Source organism: Mauremys mutica, chromosome 7, assembly GCF_020497125.1.
Source record: "Mauremys mutica isolate MM-2020 ecotype Southern chromosome 7, ASM2049712v1, whole genome shotgun sequence".
NCBI classification, from domain to species: domain Eukaryota; kingdom Metazoa; phylum Chordata; order Testudines; family Geoemydidae; genus Mauremys; species Mauremys mutica.
The window spans coordinates 93,788,852-93,813,293 of NC_059078.1; the positions used below are offsets into that span (position 1 = coordinate 93,788,852).

General features: G+C 43.1%; 1 protein-coding gene across 7 annotated transcripts in view; it reads right to left on the bottom strand.

Moving 5' to 3' along the window:
* Positions 1-24,442, bottom strand: part of PRKG1 (protein kinase cGMP-dependent 1) — a 924,943-nt gene that overhangs the window by 541,247 nt on the left and 359,254 nt on the right. For all 7 annotated transcript variants that reach the window (XM_045024165.1, XM_045024169.1, XM_045024166.1 and 4 more), the window contains one exon: positions 16,010-16,123. In XM_045024165.1, the coding sequence (XP_044880100.1) occupies positions 16,010-16,123 (114 nt within the window). The remainder of the gene's footprint in view (positions 1-16,009; positions 16,124-24,442) is intronic.

The window sequence follows — 24,442 nt, forward strand, 5'->3', positions numbered from 1 at the left end:
AATAAAGAAAACTTGAGATGAACAAGAACTGTACAGTGTGTTTAGGAATGCAGCCATCTGCAGTAAAAGTTTGGAAATGCTAGAGTTGTACTGAGATCATGTCATGATGCATTGCCCTGATACTCTATTCACTGATTTGAGTGCTGAAATCCAAGGCTACAAATTGACATCATGCTTATAAAATGTTCTAACCATGTTGAAAGGATACAAGTTTAAACAAAGGCCAACATTTCTGAGAGGCTTAATCACAATCAGAACCAAATCCAAATATTTTCACGATCACTCAGTTCTGTGTCTTTATCTCCATTTCCAAATAAATAATAATTAATAATAATTAAAAATATGCTAGTGCTTATATTCTTGATTGGTTTCAGCAACTTTAAGTTCATGTTGTATTAGCAGAGACATATAAAACTATTGTAGAACTTAAAATTTTGTCACATTTATGTAAGAGAGAAAAATGAAAACCTCTAGAACAGTTTTATGTATACATGCAACGCTCATAGCCTGACAGCCCTGGAGATTGAAGTTATTACTTGCCCCCACAACTGTTTCTACACATCAAAAACACGAGGGTGAGTTTGTTCCCTCCAATATTCCAAAATGCTTCAACCTTGCTAACTAGTTCCACTTATTAAAGTGATTTTTTAAATTTACTTATAAACTAAGTACTGTATTCTCACTTACCCATCATGAAGCACGTAGAGGGCCACTCGTCCTTTTATAATGCAAAATGTATTGAGGCCTGATCTTCATTGCAGGCTTTGCAATGTTTTATTCTTTGACAAATGTAAGCAATACTTAATAGGCTTTAACCAAATATCTGAATACCTAGAATGCATTGCTATCTTTCTTACAGCAATTTGATTGTTTCAGAGCTCTGAATAAACTTTCCACAGTAGGTTTATATAACAAACACAGTAAAAGACAACTTTCCATCACTAAGGCTTTAAAATGGTTCTTACCCTGAGTAGCTGTATTTGTTTTCATAGACAACTGGAAGTCTGTTGTCTTTGTTTTCTCAGCAAATTATCACTGGTACCAAACTCTTTGTCAATGTAATGCCTTTCTCTGTAAATGTAACTGGCTATTATGCTGGAGATGGATATCCAGAGGGCTCAATAAACAGTAGTTCAGGAAAACTCCAACTTATCCAAGCTTGCAGCAAAACAGAAAAATTGCTCCCCTAGTTCTGCAATGTAGAGGAGATTTTTGTACAATTAGTTTGCTGATAGGCATAAAAACTGGAACAACTATTCTTCTTCTGTTTGTGGAGAGGCATTTTTAGTTCTAACAAAGAGACTTGCATAACTTATAATTTAATGTCTTTAGTTTGTGCTTCTCTATTTTATTCATATTTAAAGTTCTTAAACATATGGATCTCAGTTCAGGCTAAGCGTAGCCCCACTGAATTCAGCATGTATTTGGTTCATGAAGGGGCAAGGGAATTATTTTCTTTTTATTATTATTATTTTTAGAATTATGCCTACTGCGAAAAGTGTAATTTGGACACAGAGGACATCTCTTAAATACACACAACATCTTTCTTTTATGCACTGATAATCTATTCCATTCTTAACACTATGTTGTTCTCAGAATTTACTTGAGTTTTAGCGCTATTGGGATTAGTCTTTAAGAGTCATAACAACCATTGCACATTGTTAATGTGAAACAAATTTTCATTTGCTAAACAAGTCTACTCCTTTATCAAATATTGATTTTTTTAAAAAGCTTAATTGTACATACAAGTTGACTTTCACTTTGACTGACTACCTACTGCCTCATTGTTAATGTTTCTCATAAATACAGGCAACTTCAAATTTTATATGATCTATCTCTCACTCTCTCTTCCTGCTTCCTTCTTTCTGATTTTTCCAGTGGCAAATAAGGCTCTGCTTACAGAGAAATAAGCAGAACAAAGTTTTCCTTTACTTAGTTCTCTATCAGGATGCAGAGAAAGTTCCTAATTAGCAGGAACTATTTATCTATTAACCTCATTTTTTCTCCAGGGTGGTGGAAGAAGTATGACAGTGCAGGATCACTCTTCCCCATTACACTTAGAGATAACTGCATGTATAATTAATTGTTTTCTCTGTCAGTCGCCTGGAATGCATGCTGTTTCAGTTTCTTATTTAGAAGCATCTATATCATAAAATATTATGCTTGTGTAATCTGTGAATTAATATGCTGAATTAAAAGTAAAATACTTACTCTGGGCTTTTCCTTTTATCCCGACCTAATAGTATTTTTCTAAGATTTTTAGGTTTCCTCACTTTTTGAACTGAGATCTCATTCAACAACTAGATTTTAATTTTTCACTTTCAAAAAATATCCGTTGCTGTTAAATTTTGCATTAGCAAAATGTCACATATCACAGCATATTTGTTTGTAGCTCTTATAGACCATGATCCAAATAACTTAATTAAAAAGTCTCCTCTGTTGAATGGACAAAAGGGGAAGTCAGTGTCTTTCTTACATACAGTACATCCCTCTCAAGGACACTACCTTGCTTGTATCCAAGGTTCATGACTCTGTAACAGGGGAGTGGATTGTTCTTTGTTGTCCTTCCAACTGGTTTTCTGGGTGGCTTTGTATTATGTAGCTCAGCGCATGACTGAGTTTGGAGCAACTAGGCTGAATGTGCAGGCAAGATGTGTCTATACCAGGAGTCTTTCAACTTGACTTTCCCAGAATCCCTTTCATTCAAACCACATTCTTCTGCTCAGGCCCAGATTAACCAATGTGCACTTGGTGTTCTTAGACAGTGTCCCTATCTCAGGAGGCCCTGGTGACTCAAGGGGGACCGGGGGGTGGGGGGAGGGAGGAGCAGTCAGGCCAAACCACTGTGTTGGTTTGCAACACTGCTCACTCAAGTTCAGGCCAGCCACTCCTCCACATGATGGGGGCAGCCATGCCAAACCTGAGTAGCTTGGGGCCATGAGAGTGCAGGATTGGTGCTGGGAGCAAGTGGACCACCCTAGCCTGGGCAGGAGTGGCGCTCGGAGCAAAGTAGGTGTGGATGAGTCAGCGGGGGCTGAGAATGAGTTGTTCGTGGGCTATGGGGTAAATGGGGAGTGTTGGAGGGCTGCAGGATGAGGGGATGGTGAGCAGGGTGTATATCAGGGCAGATGGGATGTGCATGTGGGCTGTCAGGATAAGTGGTACTGGTTCAGGGTTGGTGCATGGGGAGGGTCATTTCCATAATGCACTAGACCCCAAAATTCTTTAATCCAGGCCTGGTTCTGCTAATAGCTGCATATGTTGCTGGTATTGGAAGAAGAATGGAATACCTCTCTAAACAACAACTGAATTTTGACTTCTGGCTTTGTTCCAACGCTCAGTTGATCAACAGTGTACAGAGATGCTTAAATGTACAACCACTTAGTAGCTCTTCGCCTCATACAACAACTTAGCTTGTAAGGTTAGGTGCAAAGGGAAGCCACTACCTACTGTCCAGGAGTAGGCAGAAATAGCTTGGAGGAAGTAGGGCTTTAAAAGGAGGTAAAGAAAACAGCATTGTAATAGTCTCTGGTCCAGTCAGAAATCCAAAGTCATGAAGCAAGTACAGCATGGACAGTGCAAGCTACTGCACCAATTTGCTTTCTCCTGATTTGGCAAGCTACTTTTGGAGATGAGTAGGATTATTCATACCTACCAATAACATACCCAGTCTTCGTCCTCTGTTGGATCTGCCAGCAAGATTACTGATTAGTGTCAGTTGCAATGATGTTTTTGTGGTGCAGACACTTGTTCAGCAGCTCATTTTGAACAGTGTTTAGGTGACAAGACCTCTTAGTCACTATCGCCATCTATCAAATTTGAGCCAGCGATTCTGGAGTGAAAGATTAAGAATCCTATTGCTATCTTGCTCCTTAGAATACATTTATTTGTCATAGGTATTGTAGCTACAAATAAAACAAAAAATAATCCACATTTGCTATGTAGAATACTAATAGAATACTAAAATGCTCTTTTTAGAACTATACTGGCAAACAACGTAATCTCTCAGCATCCTGAAACTACAATTTTAACTGTTACTGTTTTAAGACGTTAAAGTAGTTTCCCACTTAGCTGATATAGTAATAATTTGGGATATATAGGTGATCAGATGTCTATCTGTGGAAAATGTTGCTCCATGCAGAGGATTAAAGTGACTACCAAATATAGAGCTGACAATAATTTATGTGCAGAGCATATCTGCAGAAACTAATGACTGGGGCTTTTTTCTCTTTATTCTGGCATACTACTAGGATCAACATGAGTTCTCATGATTTCAGGGAACAAGGGGAGAAGGCGGACACTGTTGAAGTTCAGTCCTTTCTGCTATGTTTCTACTTTCAGCTGTCTGCAGCTTCAAGTTTTGTATTTTGGCCTTCAAATAACTTGAGTGAAACACAATACAAGAACAGTAGTTCGTTTGCTTTAGAGGTATTTGTGGTGAAAGTGAAATCATAGGCCAGTGCAGTACTTGAGTAAAAACCATGACAACAACACACTTGGAGACATACAAAACAGACTCTCTACATCCTCTTTTTGCTCTAGTATTTGGAAACCAAAAGAAAAACTTTGAAGTTATGAGCCTAAAATTGGGCTTCCAAAATCATATTTAGGTATCTAAATAAATGGCCAGATTTTCAAAAATGCCAAACACTCAGCAGCACCCACTGAGATCAATAGGAGCTATTGGGTATCAACACTTCAATCTGGCCACTAATTTAGGTGCTTAAGTATGGATATAGGAGCTTACGTTTACACTCCTATTTTAAATTTTTTGGCATCATCATTTCCTTCTCTTTAGGAAGAGTTTATGGTACCATTGCCTTCTCACCTAATTTCTAACTTAAATTTTGCGCTATAGGTTAGGAGAACAAATGATTTTTTTCCCAATAAAATGGTCTAATTTGGCCAACATCTCCTCTGAAGTCAAAATGAACTTGGCACATTAAATTCAATAGGCCAGATCCTCTGTATAGAACATAAGTCTTAGGGTGATGGTCAAAAATACCTTAAGTCTCTTGATAGCACTCCCTGGATTCTGATGGTGCTCTGTGCCGGCCATTACTCCTTCATCATTTTTGAGCTATTCTACGATGCTGTAATTTATGCTTGGCTACAACAGCTACATGGGACCAATATTGAATCTGAGGCCTGGAATAGCACAGGATATCTTGATTAAACTCCCTTTTCTCTGCTTCACTGGAAACAAGGAGGTTGAGTTGCATAAGAGCCCCTGTGTTCTAGCTCTGTGACACCAAAAGGCAGTTCACCCTTACATTGGTTAAATTACCATTGCAGCCAGATTATGCTGGTGGGGTGGAAAAGACCCTATTTCTTTTCTCATCCTTTAGACTAAAATCTACCCTCCTTTAAACTTTCACACTATTGTACTAAATATTAATCTAATAAAGAAATATCCTGTAGTAGTTCCCTTAGATTAGATTTTCCCAATATGTGGGTTGTGACTAAAATGTGTAGGGTAAGTAGTGTCCCAGACTGCTTGCAAAAAATATAAATTCAATGCGTCTTAAACTATTTTAAAAGAGATATATAAGCTCTGTAATGGTTTAGCCCTTTAAGGCCATTATATTGCAAACTGAGAATCCTCGCTAATGGATCAGTGTAGACTAACACAGGATGTAGCCCCATTAATAACATTATTATGTACAAAATCAAAGTGGATGTATCCATACAAAGAAACATGACAAGATTGTTCAAATTTAGTGACCTATCAACACATGAGGCCCCAAGGCACTGTCGAGCATTACATGACTGCACTGCAGATACAATTGAATATTTGTTGGAACTTTATTCTCATTCAAAGAAGATAGGCCATTTCATGAAAAGGACAATGGCAACTTGTCCTAATGCCAGCTCAAAGAAAAAAAAAGAAAAATGCTGAAATATAATGAAAACTGATTATACAACAATTGATTTGAAACCATAGTGTTCTGAACTGCTGGATGCCAAGAGTAGGAAGCCTTCAAAGATATTGTGATATTTAGAGACCAAACATCACTCATGGAAAACGCTGGAGAAAAAAAAAGACTGGATTTCTCAAATTGGAAATGTTAATATTCACATATTTCATGCAACTGAGCCGGTATCTCTACAAAGAGCTTGCAACATAAGGTGCACACGTCTCAGAAGCTCTTATCCTTTCCTGTACAATAGATATGACTTTAAAAGCTATCAGAGGCATAAAATAGCTACCAAAATGAAAACTTACTTTGTTGAATATATTTTCACGTCCTATTAATAAGATGACTGAGGATGTCTATGAACAACAGCTTTCAATTCTCAGGAAATGTGACTCTTTAGCAAATTATCTTGATAAATCAACTCTGGTGCTGAGCCTGCCCTTGTGAGGTATGTTTCTGGTGTTTCTACTGAAGACAATAGCCTCTTTTATGCTAGGACACACAACAGGTGAATGCAGATTCAGGACATTTCAGGGAGTAGCCAACGATTCTCACTTTCAGTAGAAGTGGTGTAGGGCAGTGCCCATGCATGGTGCTAATGCAACAACTAAGAACAAAATTCTTATTACACAGATCCCAAACTTTGTACCTATGTCTCATAGTTTCACTGTTTCATAGACCATCAGGCTCATGCTTCTAAGAAAGTGTTTAAAAATGTGTGCTACTAGTGAGCTTCAATAAAGGTCAGCCAATGAATTCTGGACTGTTTAAATTGCTCTGCAATGGCATGAGTTTCCTGCAGCTGCAACTCCTGTAATGCTTATGTGAAGTGGCACTTATTAGATGAAGTACCAGTTTGGCATTCTGAATTCAGAGTACACATGCTGGTTTCTCTGAATGATCAGCTATCACTCCTTTCTAAAACCTGCAATAATTTATCCTGGGTGGCATGCTTAGCATACCTTGATGACATCTAATGAGCTGAGCTGTTCTCTCGGGGCAGAATATGAGTGATCAGTTCATGCATGATGGGGTAGAAGCATTCATCAGACAGCTTGGAAATTGGTAACATTGAGCACAACTTCATGACTTCAGACTTCATGAGGGAACTGAATAACCAATCAGGAATGATCAGGAAATTTCATCAGCATCCCAGGGAACTTCAGACCCTGCTTAGGACTGTTTTCCCAGTGAATCACACCTTCATTCAATCTGATGTTTACTTAGCAGCACTGCTTATGTGTTTCTAGTGGTGTCATACAGGGACTGGTTCTTAGCCTTATGTTATTTAATATTTTTATTAATGAACTGGAAGAAAACAAAACCATTAATGATAAATAATAAAGAGGACAGGTGTCTGATATAGGTCTTTCTAGGTTGCTCAGTAACCTGGATGCAAGCAAACAATGTGTGTTTTTATATGGTTAATAAAGTCATACATCTAAGAACAAAATGTAGGTTTGCAGGATGGTGGAACTCTGTCACGGAAAACAGTGGCTCTGAAAAGGACTTGGGGCTCATGGTGGATAATCAGTTGAACATGAACTCCCAATGCAAATCCATACCCAAAAGAGCTAATGCAATCCTTGGATGTATAAACAGAAGAATCTTGAGAAGGAGGTTATATTACCTCTGTATTTGGCACTGGCATGACCACTAATGGAATACTGTGTCCAGTTCTGGTGCCCACAATTCAAGAAGGAAGATGATAAATTGGAGAAGTTTCAAGGAAGAGCCACAAGAATGATTAAAGGAATAGAAAATATGTATTATTGTGATAAACAAGTTGAGCTGCTTGAGTCTATCTAAACAAAGAAAAGGTTAAGCGGTGGCTTGATCACAGACCTATATAAGGAACAAAAAATCTGAGCATAGAGGGCCCTTCATTCCACCACACTAAGGTATGGCAAGTTCCAGTGGCTGAAAATTGAAGCTAGACAAATTCAGACTAAAAGTAAAGAGTAAAATTTTAACAATGAGGATACCTAGCCATTGGAATAGCTTACCAAGCATTGTGATAAACATTTCCACTAATGGAGAATATAAATGACTGTTTTTTCCCAAAAGATATGCTATAATACAAACAGGAATTCATTCAAGGAAGTCCTACTGTCTGTGGTATACAGGAGGTCAGACTAGATGATCATAGTAGTCTCATCTGGCTTTATAATTTAAGTCTGGGCCAAGACAAGACAAAATGACAGACCTCCTCTATGAGATTACCCTGCAATTCTCTATCTAGCTAGGAAATCAGCAGATTTTGGTTGTTGCTGAAGGAATGACCAGATTTAGTTGTCAGAGACTTAAACATTTTCATCACAATTTCTTTCTTGTATATCACAAGTCAAGTTACTTTTAAATGGAAGTGATGAAAAAAAGAATTGCATTCACCAGTTGATCATAAGAGACTTAAGTCTGTTTATTTCCCTATTTTAACCAGCTGCAGAACACCTTTCATCAGTAAGGGTATGTCTACACTACAAGAGTAGTTCGATTTAACTTAGGTCGAATTTGTGGATTCGACCTTATGAAGTCGAATTTGTGTATCCACACTAAGGACACTAATTTGACTTTGTGAGTCCACACTAACGGGGCAAGCATCCACATTGGAAGCGGTGCATTCTGGGCAGCTATCCCACAGTTCCCGCAGTCCCCGCTTCCCATTGGAATGCTGGGTAGAGCCCCCAATGCCTGCTGGGGGAAAAATGTGTTGAGGGTGGTTTTGGGTAACTGTCGTCATTCAACCGTCACTCCCGCCCTCCCTCCCTGAAAGCGCCGGTGGGAAATCTGTTAGCGCACTTTTCTGGTCAGTGACAGCGCGGACGCCACAGCACTGCGAGCATGGAGCCCGCTGCGATCATCGCTGCACTTATGGCCATTGTCAACTCCTCGCACCTTATCGTCCACCTCTTCCACAGTCAGCTGCTGAGAAATCGGGCGAGGAGACTCCGGCAGCGTGGTGAGGACATGAAGTGTGAGAGTGGCACAGACCTCTCACAAAGCACGGGATCCCGCGCCGCGGAGATCATGGTGGCAATGGGTCACGTTCATGCTATGGGACGGCGATTCTGGGCCCGGGAAACAAGCACGGACTGGTGGGACCGCATAGTGCTGCAGGTCTGGGATGAATCACAGTGGCTGCGAAACTTCAGGATGCGTAAAGGCACTTTCCTTGAACTGTGTGACTTGCTGGCCCCTGCCCTGAAGCGCCAGGACACCCGGATGCGAGCAGCCCTGAGTGTGCAGAAGCGAGTGGCCATAGCCCTCTGGAAACTTGCAACGCCAGAGAGCTACCGGTCAGTAGTGAACCACTTTGGCATGGGCAAATCTACCGTGGGGGTTGCTGTGATGCAAGTAGCCCACGCAATCGTTGACCTACTGCTCTCAAAGGTAGTGACCCTGGGAAACATCCAGGTCATCATAGATGGCTTCGCCGCGATGGGATTCCCAAACTGCGGTGGGGCTATAGATGGCACTCACATCCCTATCCTGGGACCGGCCCACCAGGCCAGCCAGTATATTAACCGAAAGGGCTACTTTTCAATGGTGCTGCAAGCACTGGTGGACCATAGGGGACGTTTTACCAACATCTACATCGGGTGGCCGGGCAAGGTTCATGACGCGCGTGTTTTCAGGAACTCTTGTCTGTTTAGACGCCTGCAGGAAGGTAGTTTCTTCCCGGACCACAAAATAACTGTTGGGGATGTGGAGATGCCTACAGTGATCCTCGGGGACCCAGCCTACCCGCTAATGCCCTGGCTCATGAAGCCCTATACAGGCGCCCTGGACAGTGACAAGGAGCTCTTCAACTACCGGCTGAGCAAGTGCAGAATGGTGGTGGAGTGTGCTTTCGGACGTCTCAAGGGGAGATGGAGGAGCTTACTGACTCGCTCGGATCTCAGCAAAACCAATATCCCCATTGTTATTGCAGCTTGCTGTGTGCTCCACAATCTCTGTGAGAGCAAGGGGGAGACCTTTATGGCGGGATGGGAGGTTGAGGCAAATCGCCTGGCTGCTGATTACGCTCAGTCAGACACCCGTGCGATTAGAAGAGCCCAGCGGGAAGCGCTGTGCATCCGGGAGGCTTTGAAAGCTAGGTTCCTCAGAGAGCAGGGTAACCTATGCCTGTCCAGTCTCTTTACAGAGAAGCTGAACCTGCCCTGTTTCAGTTACTATTGACTTTTTTCAGCGGTTACATACCCCGTTCACCAGGTTTCCCCCCTTCCAACAGACGTTTAAAAATAAAGTTATTGGAACATTTTTAATTAACAAAGTTTTCTTTACTAACGAATTCGCGTTAAAGGGTTCAAACAGGGACACAGACTGTGGTGGGTACGGTGTGCAGTGATGTACAGACCGCTTCTACACTCGAGGACTGACAGGCTCCTGCTCCTACAGCGGTCTCTGGAGGGAGGACGGTTACAGGAGGGTGTGCAGGAAGGGGTGGGTTTGCAGGAAGGGGTGAGGGGTGTGTGGGAAGGGTGAGTAGGTGTAGGGGGATGATGGCTCTGGCTGGGGCTCAGGGCATCGGAGAGGTTCATGGCTAGGGTGGAAGGGCATGGTAAGGGCAGCCTGCCTTGCCATTTGTGGATGCCAGGCACTCGGACCCTGGGGCAGCATACACCTCCCAGACTGACCTGGGGCAGCAGACACCTCCCAGAGTGACCCGGGTGCCTAGTGACTGCACTCTGTGTGTCCTATGCAATTAACAAACCCCTATCTCCCCTTCACACAAAGTCTTCTGCAAAGAAACATGACGGAAACAGTAATGAACAGCAAACTATTTTTAATACTCAACTACACAGTTGGGGGATGAAACTGGGATTTTGGATCGGGTGAGCCAGGAAGGGAAGCAATTCTCATACTTTAGGGAATGAGAGCTGTTTGGTACATGAGCGCTCTGCTGGGGTGGAGTGACAGTTTTCACGGCCCCTAGCGCCCCTCCTTCTTGTGATTTTGGGTGAGGGGGGGGACAGGACTTTGTGGCGGGGGAGGGCGGTTGCAGATACAGTTCAGGGGGGCACTCTGCTCCTGCCTGCGGTCCTGCAGAACATCCACAAGGCGCCGGAGCGTGTCCGTTTGCTCCCTCATTAGTCCAAGCAACGTTTGAGTCGCCTACTGGTCTTCCTGCCGCCACCTGTCCTCCCGTTCGCTGTGTGAGCGCTGCTGCTGAGAGAGGGTCTCCCTCCACTGGCTCTGCTGGGCCGCTTCGGCTCTGGAGCAGGCCATCAGTTCAGTGAACATGTCGTCCCGAGTCTTTTTCTTTCGCCGCCTAATCTGCGCCAGCCTCTGTGAGGGGGATGCCGGGGCAGTTCGGGAAAGAGCCGCAGCTGTGTGATGGGAAAAAGGAAGTGATTTCCTTCCAAAGATACATGTTTGCGAACACTGAACACAGTCTACTCAGTTTCTGTGAACAAGACCATACAGGGCACCTATCTCATGTGCTCTCAGGACAAGTTCGAATTTTCGGCATTCGCTTTCATTGCCTGGGGTCTTGCACTGGAGATCGGACAAGCGGGGCAGGACAGCAGAATCCGTGTAGCAGCCAGGCCTGGTAAGCCATAAACTTTAGGCTGCTTAACAGTTAATGGATAGCAGTGCCCTCCTGCTGCAGGCCATCTGGAAAGCATAAAGTCTGACCCTGTTCCAGCCCCTCGTGGCTGTCCCCGGGAAAGATCCCTGTATGCTTTCCCTCTGCAGCCTCCACCACGTGGCTGTTAAACGACGGTCATTGTTATGCAAAGGAAAAGTCAAGCATTCACAATAGTAACATTACAGTAATTCCCCTAATTAGATGCAGCAGTCGCCGAGCGAGATCACCCTGAGGCGGGTCACTAGGAGAGACAGAGAGTGCATGCTGCGTGAATCCCTGCACAGACCAGGGCCCTATGCTGCCATGCTGGTCGAGGCAATGCTCCCACTGTACCTCAGGATGGCCTGGCGCAGAAGAGTGTGCTTCCACGGAGCACCCAATAAGGCACCTCTCCCCAGGAACCTCCTGCGGAGGCTTTTTGAGTACCTCTACGAGAGCTTCGTGGAAGTGTCCCAAGAGGATTTCTGATCGATCCCTATATGTATTGACCTTCTTTTCATATAGTTTTTATTCCTGTTTTTAAAAAAATAAATGTTTACATGTTTATAGCACTTACCGACTGATCCTTCCCCTGATTCAGAGTCCGGGTTAACGGCCGGGGAGGGTTGGTAGGGGATCTCTGTGAGGCTGATGAAGAGATCCTGGCTGTCGGGGAAATCAGTATTGTAAGCGCTGTCGCCTGCCTCGTCCTCCACAAACCCTTCCTCATTTTCCCCATCCGCGAACATCGCCGAGAAACTGCCCCTCGACACTATCCCATCCTCAGAGTCCACGGTCACGGGTGGGGCAGTGGTGGCAGACCCACCGAGAATGGCATGCAGTGCCTCGTAGAAGCGGCATGTCTGGGGCTGGGCTCCAGAGCGTCCGTTTGCCGCTTTGATTTTTTGGTAGCCTTGTCTCAGGTCCTTGATTTTCACGCGGCACTGCGTTGCATCCCGGCTGTATCCTCTGAGTGCCATGGCTTTGGAGACCTTCTCGTAGGTCTTTGCATTCCGTTTTTTAGAGCGCAGCTCTGAAAGCACAGACTCATCGCCCCACACAGCGATCAGATCCAAGACTTCCCGGTCAGTCCATGCTGGGGCCCTCTTTCTACTCTGAGATTGCATGGACCCCTCTGCTGGAGAGCTCTGCATCGCTGCCGGTGCTGCTGAGCTCGCCCCGATGTCCAACCAGGAACTGAGATTCAAAATGGCCAGACAGGAAAAGGAATTCAAATTTTCCCGGGGCTTTTCCTGTATGGCTGATCAGAACATCTGAGCTCGGACTGCTGTCCAGAGCGTCAACACAGTGGTGCACTGTGGGATAGCTCCCGGAGCTACTAAGGTCGATTTCCGTCCACACATAGGCTAACTCGACATAGCCATGTCGAATTTAGCGCTACTCCCCTCGTCGGGGTGGAGTACCGAATTCGAACTAAAGAGCCCTCTAGGTCGAACTAATTAGCTTCCTGGTGTGGACGGTTGCACGGTTAAATCGAATTAACGCTGCTAAATTCGACATAAACTCCTAGTGTAGACCAGGCCTAAGACAGGTTCATTCATCACCTTCATTTGTGCATGTTTTCAAAGTGTTGTGCCTCTTATTACAATTTGCTTTTACAAACTTTATAAGTAGCTATTTCTGGTCTGGTTAGGATTGCCAGATTTAATCTGTTCATGGTTAAGTTTGAGGTCCTGGATAGGAGGACGAGAAGAGGCATGGGGACAGTGGTTTACTACAGAATGTTTTTCTTTTAACTTTTTTTCATAGAAGACAAAATATGTCCCTTAGTATATCTTATAATCAGTAAAACCAGATGAAACCATCAGTAAACCAGATGAATGTTTACTAAAACCATCAGTAAAATCAGATGAATGTTTACTTTTATCACAGTTATTCAGTCAATCTACTTCCTCAAATAAAGAATTAGCAGCTTACTCTCCAAGGTACTTGTTTCAGCTGAATCATTCCCCTCAGACTTATCATTCTTACTAGCACTTGACTTTCTAGAATTTTAACAAGTATGTTTACTAATTGTTTAGACTAAGAAAAAATAAAAAAACCCCATAGATGTTTTAATAAGATTGTCAGTGGCTATTGTTATAATTTATTAGTCAATAATGTCTCATAAAATGTTCTATGCACCTCAAAATCATGGATATATACATGTAGGTCTAGCCAAATTGGTTCCAAAAAAGTCAAATGGTGACCTCACGTCACTAGACTTGAAAGGATATAGAGTTGATTATAGTCATGACTGCCACTCACTTACTAGTGCAATAATGAGAGAGAGAAATTGCATTAAAATCACTTGTTAGCATTCTAAATGAGATTACATTCACAACAGCTGCCTACAGAAGAAGGTGCATAATTACTACCATTTTAACATGCCAGTGGGAAAGCAAGAGAATGCGTAATAATAATGCTTCCTACTTCTTTCTTAAGGAAAAGGTCTTTCAGGGTGGCAATAGTACCAACCTTACTAGTGCCCCTAATTTAATAAGCAAAGAAAGATGCAGTTACAACTAGACACCAATCAACAGTTTAGAAGAAGGCTAATGAGAAAGGACAGAGTGAGAAATAATAAGTATAATAAAACTAACAATGACTAGCAATACAGTTACTGTTTTCTTGTCTGTTCATTTGCTGGCTGGAAATGAACAGCATGCAAAAGTCAACATTAATAATAACAAACAAACAACTATCTCCTTATTTTCTGTTGTAGAAATTCATTGTCTTCTTCTCATTCCCATTCTCTTGCAATGACTGATTACTTTGGCCACATTGTCTGTGACTGTGAAGAGATTTGGTTTTCCAGGACATTTAACTACCTTTACCTTTCTGTTATTTCTGCCATAATTCTGCTTTTTTTTTTTAGGTTGGGCATTTTCAATTTTTTCTCTTCCATACAGAGTCTGACATGTCTCATTGGTTTCTATATTTCACAGGTCATCACCATCTTCTTATTTTCAAGATCAGAAAGGGCTGTCAGTGTATTTTACTATCCCTGGTTCTGAATGTGTGAACATAAGTCTGAACGACCTCCTGTAATCTCATTTTACATGACAGATTTTTTTTTTAAATTCTCATGTATGAGGTAAAAATTTCCCTCACACCTCTCAACACATTTTTGCACAGCATGTTCCTAGAACACATTGTTTTACAGAGGAACAATGGAATATGGCAACTGTATTTAACATGGGGATGAGCATCATCCAGCTGCTTGTCAGCTTGTGTTGCAAAAAAAGGGACTTTTAGAATCAGGGGCATTCCAATATACATTAACCAGCTATTTCACAGAGTTGAAATTGACCTGCCAAAAAATATGTATCTCCAATTCTTATAGAGATCTTTCTGAAGGCTAAACCTGTAAGCTACTGGACATTTTCTTATCTGGTGCAACCACATTTGAAATTCTAGCATCCTCCTCATATAATACATCACCATGGAGGGGGGAAAATAAAGACAGGGACTTACCATTCTGCATTCATCCCCATACCAAAGCTCCCTTTGGCTCCACACTGTGGTGTGTTGGCTGAGAATGTGCACAGCAGGTTTGGAGTGCAATGGGAGACTACGGAGATACTAAATCCTATGGCACCCTCAGAAAGAAAACTGCCCACATTTTCAAGACCTGAGGTCATGTGGTATGATGATCTCAGTCTTTGCCCTCCTAGCCAAACTCTTCACTATCAAACTTCTGATCCTTAAACCTCAGAATATAGCAAGAGAAGGCACTGAATTAGCCACAGGCTGCGCTCTTGGATGAGCTAACATGTCACAACACAAATGTGGGATGTTTCTACTAGAACAAAGTCAGAGCTGAATGTCCTGCACAAGTGAGACATTTTCTTCCTTTCTTCTTCAAATCCATAGTGCAGAGAATAATCATCATAAAAAGACTTAAATTAACACATAAAACAAGCAGGTACATCAGGGGTTCAGCCCAAACAAATGACATCACTGTCAGTGAAGCTCCTTGTCTGACCTTCCTAGCAGAAGTAGAAAGTGAAACAGTTTGGAATGATAAAGTGGATGATGCCAAAACAGTTTGCATCTATTAGCTGCCACCAGTCTTTCCAACATACAGAAGAGGGATTGTTCATTGTACTTCAGTAACAACTGGGTTACTCAAATTCCTTTTGTTTAATATGGGAAAATATTCTCTCGTTTTCATGAGTTTAAAAAGTTTGAGTGAGGGAAAATTTATTGCAGACACAACACAATTTAAGGAGGTAGAAACTTGGCTTTTCTTTTTTATAAAATCCTTCCAGCAAAGAAAACATCAACTCTGCTGAAATGCAAAGAATGAAACTCATTCCAGAGTACAACATATCCATGCTACAATATCCAAAACCAATTTGGAAAAAGGTGACTAAATTAATAAATCTGAAATATTTTAATAATGTTTTTCAATCAAGAACCCCTATGAAACTGACAACTGACCTAACTGTAATCAAGCCAAGCATTAATAGCTGCGTGAATATTTTGAAACATTTAAATTCTAAAATTGTCTTACTTTTGACGGTTGCTGTCCGGGTACAATTGTAAAGGATGGCTAGCTCCCCAAATACTTTGCCAGGTCCCATGGTACACAGTTTCACACCTTCTTTTGTCACTTCAACCTTTCCATCTGTGGGGGAAAAAAATACCATTTTAAGTTGCAAGCTTCTTTCTCAGCTATGTTCTGAAAATTTGTTCTAGATATAATGTAATTGAGAGTACCAGAACCGTTTAATTCTAAAACTAATTTAAAAGTATGTTCCAGAAATGGAATTATATCATCATAATCCTTGGAAACAATTATTTTATAAATAATGCTTATAAAGAGGTATTGATTATTGAAGTTTCTTAATGGAGACAAAAGCTTAATGGCACGCTAGAACAATGCGTAGTTTATTTTACTTAAGACTTTCAAGTAAAATACTCTCAGATGTTTTGTATTAAAAATCAGGAGATTCAGGTTTAACATCACACATGAAAAACGTGTTAACTAATTCTGCTTTTTTTTTTTTTTTTTTTTTTTTTTAACAGAAAAAGTAATCCTTGGAAACATTCACCCATGAATAAGGCAGCTATTATAAAAAGGAAAATTACTTTGACTCATGGCCATTATTTAATTCACATCTTAGAGTAGCTTTTCTTTCTCAGGCAAGTGTGCTTTATCTGCTTACCAACAGTACACATATACTAGGACTATACGGGGTATTTAAAAGCAAGGGCTGCAGAGATAGAAAGGAGGTCAGTGCCAATTTATATTCTTCAACCAACTTCAGACAAAGGACTGCCAGAGGAGGAAAATGGAAAGAAACAGACACACCATCTACTATATACGTACTGGTTTAAAAATAGTGTTGAAAAACAGAAAACACTATCCTAGCCACCATGGATGTGGAGTCTTTCTACACAAAAATCCCACACACAGATGGAATACAAGCTGTCAGGAACAGTATCCCTGATGATGCCACAGCACAACTGGTTGCTGAGCTCTGTGACTTTATCCTCACGTACAATTATTTCAAATTTGGTGACAATATATACCTCCAGACCACTGGCATCGCTATGGGCACCCGCATGGCCCCAGGTCAGCCAACATTTTTATGGCTGACCTGGAACAACGCTTCCTCAGCTCCAGGGGCGGCTCTAGCCATTTTGCTGCCCCAAGCACGGCGTCATGCCGCAGGGAGGCGCTCTGCCGGTCGCCGGTCCTGCGGCTGCGGTGGACCTCCCGCAGGGGTGCCTGCGGATGCTCCACCAAACCCACGGGACCAGCGGACCCTCTGCAGGCACGTCTGCGGGAGGTCCACCGGAGCCGCCTGCTGCCCTCCTGGCGACCGGCAGAGCGCCCCCTGTGGCGTGCCACCCCAAGCACGCGCTTGACATGCTGGGGCCTGGAGCCACCCCTGCTCAGCTCTTGTCCACTCACGCCCCTTCTCTACCTACACTACATTGATGATATCTTCATCATCTGGACCTATGGGAAGGAGACTCTGGAAGAAATCCACCACGATTTCAACAGCTTCCACCCCACCATCAACCTCAGCCTGGACCAATCTAAACAGGAGGTCCACTTCCTAGACACCACGGTACAAATAAGTGATGGTTATATTAACACCACCCTATACCGAAAACCCACCGACCGCTATGCCTACCTTCATGCCTCCAGCTTCCATCCCAGACACACCACATGATCCATTGTCTACAGCCAAGCACTGAGGTATAACTGCATTTGTTCCAACCCCTCAGACAGAGACCAACACCTACAAGATCTTCACCAAGCATTCTCAAAACTATGATACCCACATGGGGAAATAAGGAAACAAATCAACAGAACCAGACATGTACCCAGAAGCCTCCTGCTGCAAGACAAGCCCAAGAAAGAAACCAACAGAACTCCACTGGCCATCACCTACAGTCCTCAGCTAAAACCTCTCCAACACATCATCAGTGATCTACAACCCATCCTGGACAATGATCCCTCGCTTTCACAGGCCTTGGGAGGCAGGCCAGTCCTTGTCCACAGACAACCCGCAAATATTAAGCATATTCTCACCAGCAACCATACACCGCACCATAGTCACTCTAACTCAGGAACCAATCCATGCAACAACCTCGATGCCAACTCTGCCCACATATTTACACCAGTGACACCATCACAGGGCCTAACCAGATTAGCCACAACATCACCGGTTCATTCACTTGCACGTCCACCAATGTAATATATGCCATCATGTGCCAGCAATGCCCCTCTGCTATGTACATCGGCCAAACTGGACAATCCTTACATAAAAAGATAAATGTACACAACTCAGATATTAGGAATGGCAATATACAAAAACCTATAGGAGAACACTTCAATCTCCCTGGACACACAATAGCGGATTTAAAGGTAGCCATCCTGCAGCAAAAAAACTTCAGGACCAGACTCCAAAGAGAAACTGCTGAACTTCAGTTCATTTGCAAATTTGACACCATCACCTCAGGATTAAACAAAGACTGTGAATGGCTAACCAACTACAAAAGCAGTTTCTCCTCCCTTGGTTTTCACACCTCCACTGCTAGAAGAGGGCCTCATCCTCCCTGACTGAACTAACCTTGTTATCTCTAGAGTGATTCTTGCCTGCATATTTATACCTGCCTCTGGAAATTTCCACCACATGCATCTGACGAAGTGGGTATTCATCCACGAAAGCTTATGCTCCAATAATTCTGTTAGTCTATGCCACAGGACTCTTTGTCACTTTTTGAAGTATGATTCATAAGGGACAACATGAAAAGTAAGTATAGTAAAATGTGGGAGGAATGCTTGGTTATTATGCCCAGTGTTGCCATTTATATTGAGACAAAAGATCACAAGAAAGGAAAACAAAACTCCAGTGAATAATGAAGGAAAAAAGACCCAACCAACCAAAAAACCCAACCATACCCGCACCTTCCCACACCTTAACTATTGATCTCTTTCTGGAATAGGGTTCTACAAATGTAGCTTTCTTCCCAGTTCCATAGACAAAAACCTTTCTACAGAATGTCTGCTGGCAAGAATTAGTGAAATTTCATATGCATTGTGAAAAGTCTGGTGCAACAGGCATGAGTGGCATCAGGAACTATTATTTATATGAGAAATACAGCCCATTCCCCCCACCTGGGGCGGGAGCAAAACCAGTTAAGGTTGCATGTAAATTTTATGGGTAACCATATATAGCACCCTTGCAAAAATATTGTACAGTTTACAAAACTTCTAAACCTTTAAAAAAATGATCAGGAAATGATTATTCCCCCGATTATGTGGGTAGTTCACTTAATCATCTCCCTGCCTTTGCAGGGGCCTCAGACATTGGTGCACCTTGCTCCCTCCTATTCTCTGCCTGTGGCACATAATAGTCTAGTCTTCAATAGGTCATAATACTTTGGTTTAATTTTGATTGTTGGGTTAAGTGCTCAGATGCTGGGTAGTGTTGGTGGCCTGTGATATATATAGGAGGTGAGTCTAGTTGATCTAGTGGACCCTTCTGACCTTAAACTCTATGAATGAATAGCCAATTCCTTATTGCCATACAATCCTTCATCACTCATGAATTACTGACTGAAATTCTCTGGCCTGTGTTTTGCAGAAGGTCAGACCAGATGGTTCCTTCTCACCTTAAAATCTATGAAACACATCACAAAAACCCACCTTTAATTTTGTCACCTAAAGTTACCGGGGGAAAAAAATAGCAACTCAAAAATAAGTTAGATGTAAGAGATTATAAAATTTCATTTCATAATCAAAGAATCCAAATATTACCTCACTACAAACACCTATGCTAGTCGCTACACAATATAATTAATGTTAAAAAATTACCTGCCTGTAACAGTTGTTCTTCAAGATGTGAAGCAGACATGTATTCTACTTAGGTGTGTGCATGCCTAGCACACTGGAGTCACAGAACTTTGAGGAGCAGTACCAGTAGGGGTAGCACTCACACCCTGCAGCCCTAGACTTCACCTAGCCATGGAAAGGCAGTGCCATCCTGACCCGGAGTTTCTTCTCACCAAACAAAGTCCTGACTCTGATGTGGAGGGGACTGAGGGTGGGTTGTGGAACACACATCTACATCACATTTTGAAGAACAGCAGTTACAGGTAAGTAACACTTTTCTTCTTCAAGTAGATGCAGCCATTGAGGAAGCATAGCCTGATCTACTTCATATGCTGTCATGAGAGGAAATTATCCATCTGGAGATAGTTTTTGTTTCATACTCAGACTGAATGAAGGGTCAATCAGTCTTTGAAGACTAACAAGATGAGAAGAGGAAAGGTTTGGTCCTATCCAGATTAAAAAAACTCAACATTGCCTGACATCCAATGTTTGAAGATGCTGTTCCTCTAGAGTTGAATGCTGCTTAGGGAAGAACACTGGTAAATATAGTTTGGTTCAAGTGAAACTGGGAAACCATCCAGGGTGTCACTGTGGGGTTACTTTGTCTATAGAAAATTGCCTGCAAGAAGGCTCCGCCATCAAAGCCTGTGACTCAACCTCTCTCTTGTAGACATTATCACAAGGAAGGCAGTTTTCTGACACAGAAGGTAGACAGAAGAAGTTGTCAGAGGCTCAAACAGAGGTCCTATAAGAGCCGCTAAGACAATATTAAGGTCCCACAAAAGAACCATCTCTCTAACTGGTGGATGGAGACAAGTGACTCCTTTCAAAAACCTCACTGCAGTGCAGTTTGAAAAAACTGACTTCCCATGGATGGGCAGAGGAAATACCAAAAACATCTCCTGGTAGACTTTCAGTGAACTAAGAGCAAGACCAGAAGCCTACAGATGTAACAGGTAGTCCAAAATGTCCTGGATGCAAGCTAGCTTTGGTTGGACTCCCTGGGCTAACAACCATATTGATAACCACTTCCACTTGGCTGAATAGGCTGCTGTGATCAAGAGCGCTCTATTATTAAGCAAGATTGGCCAGATCAAAATGATGTTCAGAAGCTCTTCCTCATCTAACCACGCAGCTTCTACACTGTGAGATTTACAGAGAGAATGCAAAACCTGACTGTGATAATGAGTCAGGAAGTCAGGGTAAAAGAGGAAGGGATATGGGAGCTGAATCAATAATATGAGGAGTTGGAGAACCAACATTGCTCCATCATGGCTCAGGCAATGAGAAAGAGCTTGATATGGTCCAAGTTCAGCCTGAGAAATGCCAGTGGGATGATCAGAATGGGAGGGAAAACCAAACAGTAGTGCTGATTCTCAGCTCAAATAAAAAGCATCAGCCAAAAAACTGTCATCTCTCATGGGGAACAAATCAATCATCAGGATTCCCCAAACTGTAAAAATGGTCCGCAGGACACAGGGCTTCAGAGACCACTAGTGATTCAGGTAGAAATTTCTGCTGAAGTGAACCTTCAGGTGATTCCAAATCCCCAGTAAGTGATTAGCCAAGAGACGATGTTTTCCCTGAAACAAGGAAGACAGTCCTGATTACCTCTTGATGCAGCACATTGGAGTCTGCTCCCCTAGTCCGTTCACATAATACACTACAGTGGTATTGTTGGAGAGTATGAAAACTAAATTCCTGCCGTGATCAAAGATCTGACAGGTATTCTAGATGGCATGTAGCTCAAAGACCTGTTCTGACCACAGGCCTTGAACTTTCAGAGATCCCAGATTCGGTCCCCCACCTAGTAAGGAGGCATCAGTGACTATAGTCCTGGTCAGTGGGAACTGACTGAAAGGAATGCCTCGCATACATTGTCCTCAATTGTATGTCACTGTAGGGAGTCCAGGACTAGCAGGGGGAGTTGGACCTACTGTATAAGGGATGACAAATCAGAAAATAGACTGTCTTCAGCCACATCTGAAGAGGATGCAGGCAAAGCCTGGCATATTGGACTACTTGTGTGCATGCAGCCATATGGCCTACTAGCTTTAGGCATACCCAGTTGTGGTTTAGCGTTAAGACTGCAGCTCCAGACATAGGTGGCAAATTGCCTGGAAATGTTCTGTCAGTAGAAAGGCTTTTGAACTTAGTTTAGCAGGGTCACAATGAACTCAATTCTTTGAGCTGGAACCAATGCTGACTTCCCACTGTTTAGGCCTAGATGATCAAGTAGGCATAGTGTGAAGTGAACATGACAGAGGACCTATTCTCTGGACTTTTCTCTCATCCAGGTGCAGGAAGATATGAATTCCATGCTGTTATCATAATCATACACTTGATAAAAACCCAGGAGGTGCAAGACAGACTGAAAGGCAGCAAAGTGTCCTGCTGGCCAGCCTTGATAAGCCTGAGTAACTGCCTGTAACTCAGACAGATTGCTCTGTAGAAATAAGCATCCTGAAGGTCCAGGGCAGCAAACCAGTTGTTGTGATTTAAAGGTGGGGAGGATAGTTGCTAAGGTGATGTATCTGATGCATTTGTTGAGATCACAGAGATCAAGGATAGTTCTCATCCCTCCCCTGGGCTTTGGGATCAGGAAATACCAGGAGTACCCCCACCCCCAATGCTGAAGGGGGACCTTCTCTACAGCCCCAATATCACTAGAGACTGAACCTGCTTGAGGAGCAGAATCTTGTAAGAGGGGTCCCTGAAGAGGTATGGGATGGGGCTAAGAGGAGAGATGGAAAGGAATTGTATGGCATAACCCAGTCTGGTGGTGTTTAGGATCCAGGTTGTTCTTGGTAATTGAGTCCCAAGCACAGCAAAAATGAGTCAGCTAGTCCCCCAACAGAAGGTCAGAGAAGGAGAGGTCACCACTGGATAGCTGTCCAGGACACAAGTCAAAATGGGACCTGGCTGAATGCCAGGGAATGGGGTGTGCATGTGTGTGTGGGGAAGCCAGCTAGTTAAACCCAAAACTAGAAGACCTTCTCCTCTGGGATCTGTGGCCCTTCCTGGAGTAGCCCCACTGCCTTACAGGAAAGGAGGACTGCCCAAAGAAATGCTGCAAGCGGTACTGCTGCTGTCGCTCCTATAGTGGTGTCTCTTCACAGCTGTAGTATATACTCCCAAAGAATGCAAAGTAGCTCAGGAGTCTTTAAAAGAGTGCAGTGTTTCATCTTTTTTTTTTTTTTTTGGAAAAAGAAACTCGTCCATCATAAAGTAAATCCTCAGTTGTCTGCTGCACTTCTGGAGCAATGCCTGAATACTGCAACAATGAGGCCCTTCTCCTGGTCACAGCCAATTTCTTAATTCTGGCTGAGGCACCTGCCACATCCAGAACCCACTGCAATGAGGTCTTGGCCACCATACAAGCCTTGTAAAATTAATTACCAAAACTCTTTGCTGAGGCTTCTGGGAACTTATCCACAAGTTTAGGTATGGCCACCTAATTAACAAAGTCCTATTTAGAGAGCAATACCTGCTGGTTCACAAAATTCATCTGCAGGGAAGAGGAGGTATAAATCAGGTCCTTCCTCTTGGACTTTTGTCATTAAGTGTGGATTTATACCTTCCCTGCCATGATCTGTCATTTTATGCAGTTACCACCAGAGATTTAAGGTGGGAGTAAAAATCCTCAAAACTCTTCATGGGGACAAAGTACCACTTCTCTGAGCACTTCAGTGTGATTGGCAACAAAGTAGGAGTATTCCAGGGGGTCTTTCCAGGCTCCAAGAGACCCTCATTTATTTGGAGGCCTACTCCCTCCAGAGCTGATTATTGGAGACTATCCAGCCGCTTGTGTGTATTCTCCTGCAGTAATTCCATCTGGATGCCTCAGGAGGTCATGATATCCCTTAAAAGTCCTCAGACACCAGCAGAAAGACAGACATTGGCTCAGTAGAGTTGGAGAGGATGAAGATGCAGTTTGCTGTGCCAAAAACAAATTCTTTTCTTGCACCACAGGATCCAGTCAGAATAGCCCTGGAGGGCCAGAGGGAATAGGCTCAGCAGTCGCTTGCAGCTGAGGTGGTTTGGAAGGGGGTGACAGTGTTGAGACCAATGATCTCACTCTAAAGCGAGTTGAACGGTGGGACCTCAGGGACTCAGGAGCATCCCAAGGATTCCAAGGAGACCAGTGGGCATAAAGGTAAGGCATTTGTGGCCAGTAGGCACTGAGCCAAGAGCTCCTGTCCCAATCAGGGTACAGATGCCAATATCGGTACTGATAGTGATCCAAGGGTGATATCTGGTGCCTATTGGGTGACAACAAGGGGAAGGATGACCCCAGCCTGGATCTTGAGGAGTCCTGGAGGTTCTCTGCTGACAATGGGGGAACCAGCCCTGATGGGACAAACAAATGGTCAGACTCATCTGAAGCCCAAAACAGGGATGGTATCAATATGGAGGATCAATACTGGTAATACTAAATGAGACTCCCAGCTGGTACTGGAAGATGTGCCAACACCGAGGCTAAGGGCAGTACCAAACTTGGTGAAGGGATCTGCCACCAAGACAATGATGGCTGTCAAGGATGCACGACCATCAAGGGGGCCCTTTGGTGCCGGGCATGGTGTAGGCCTCAAC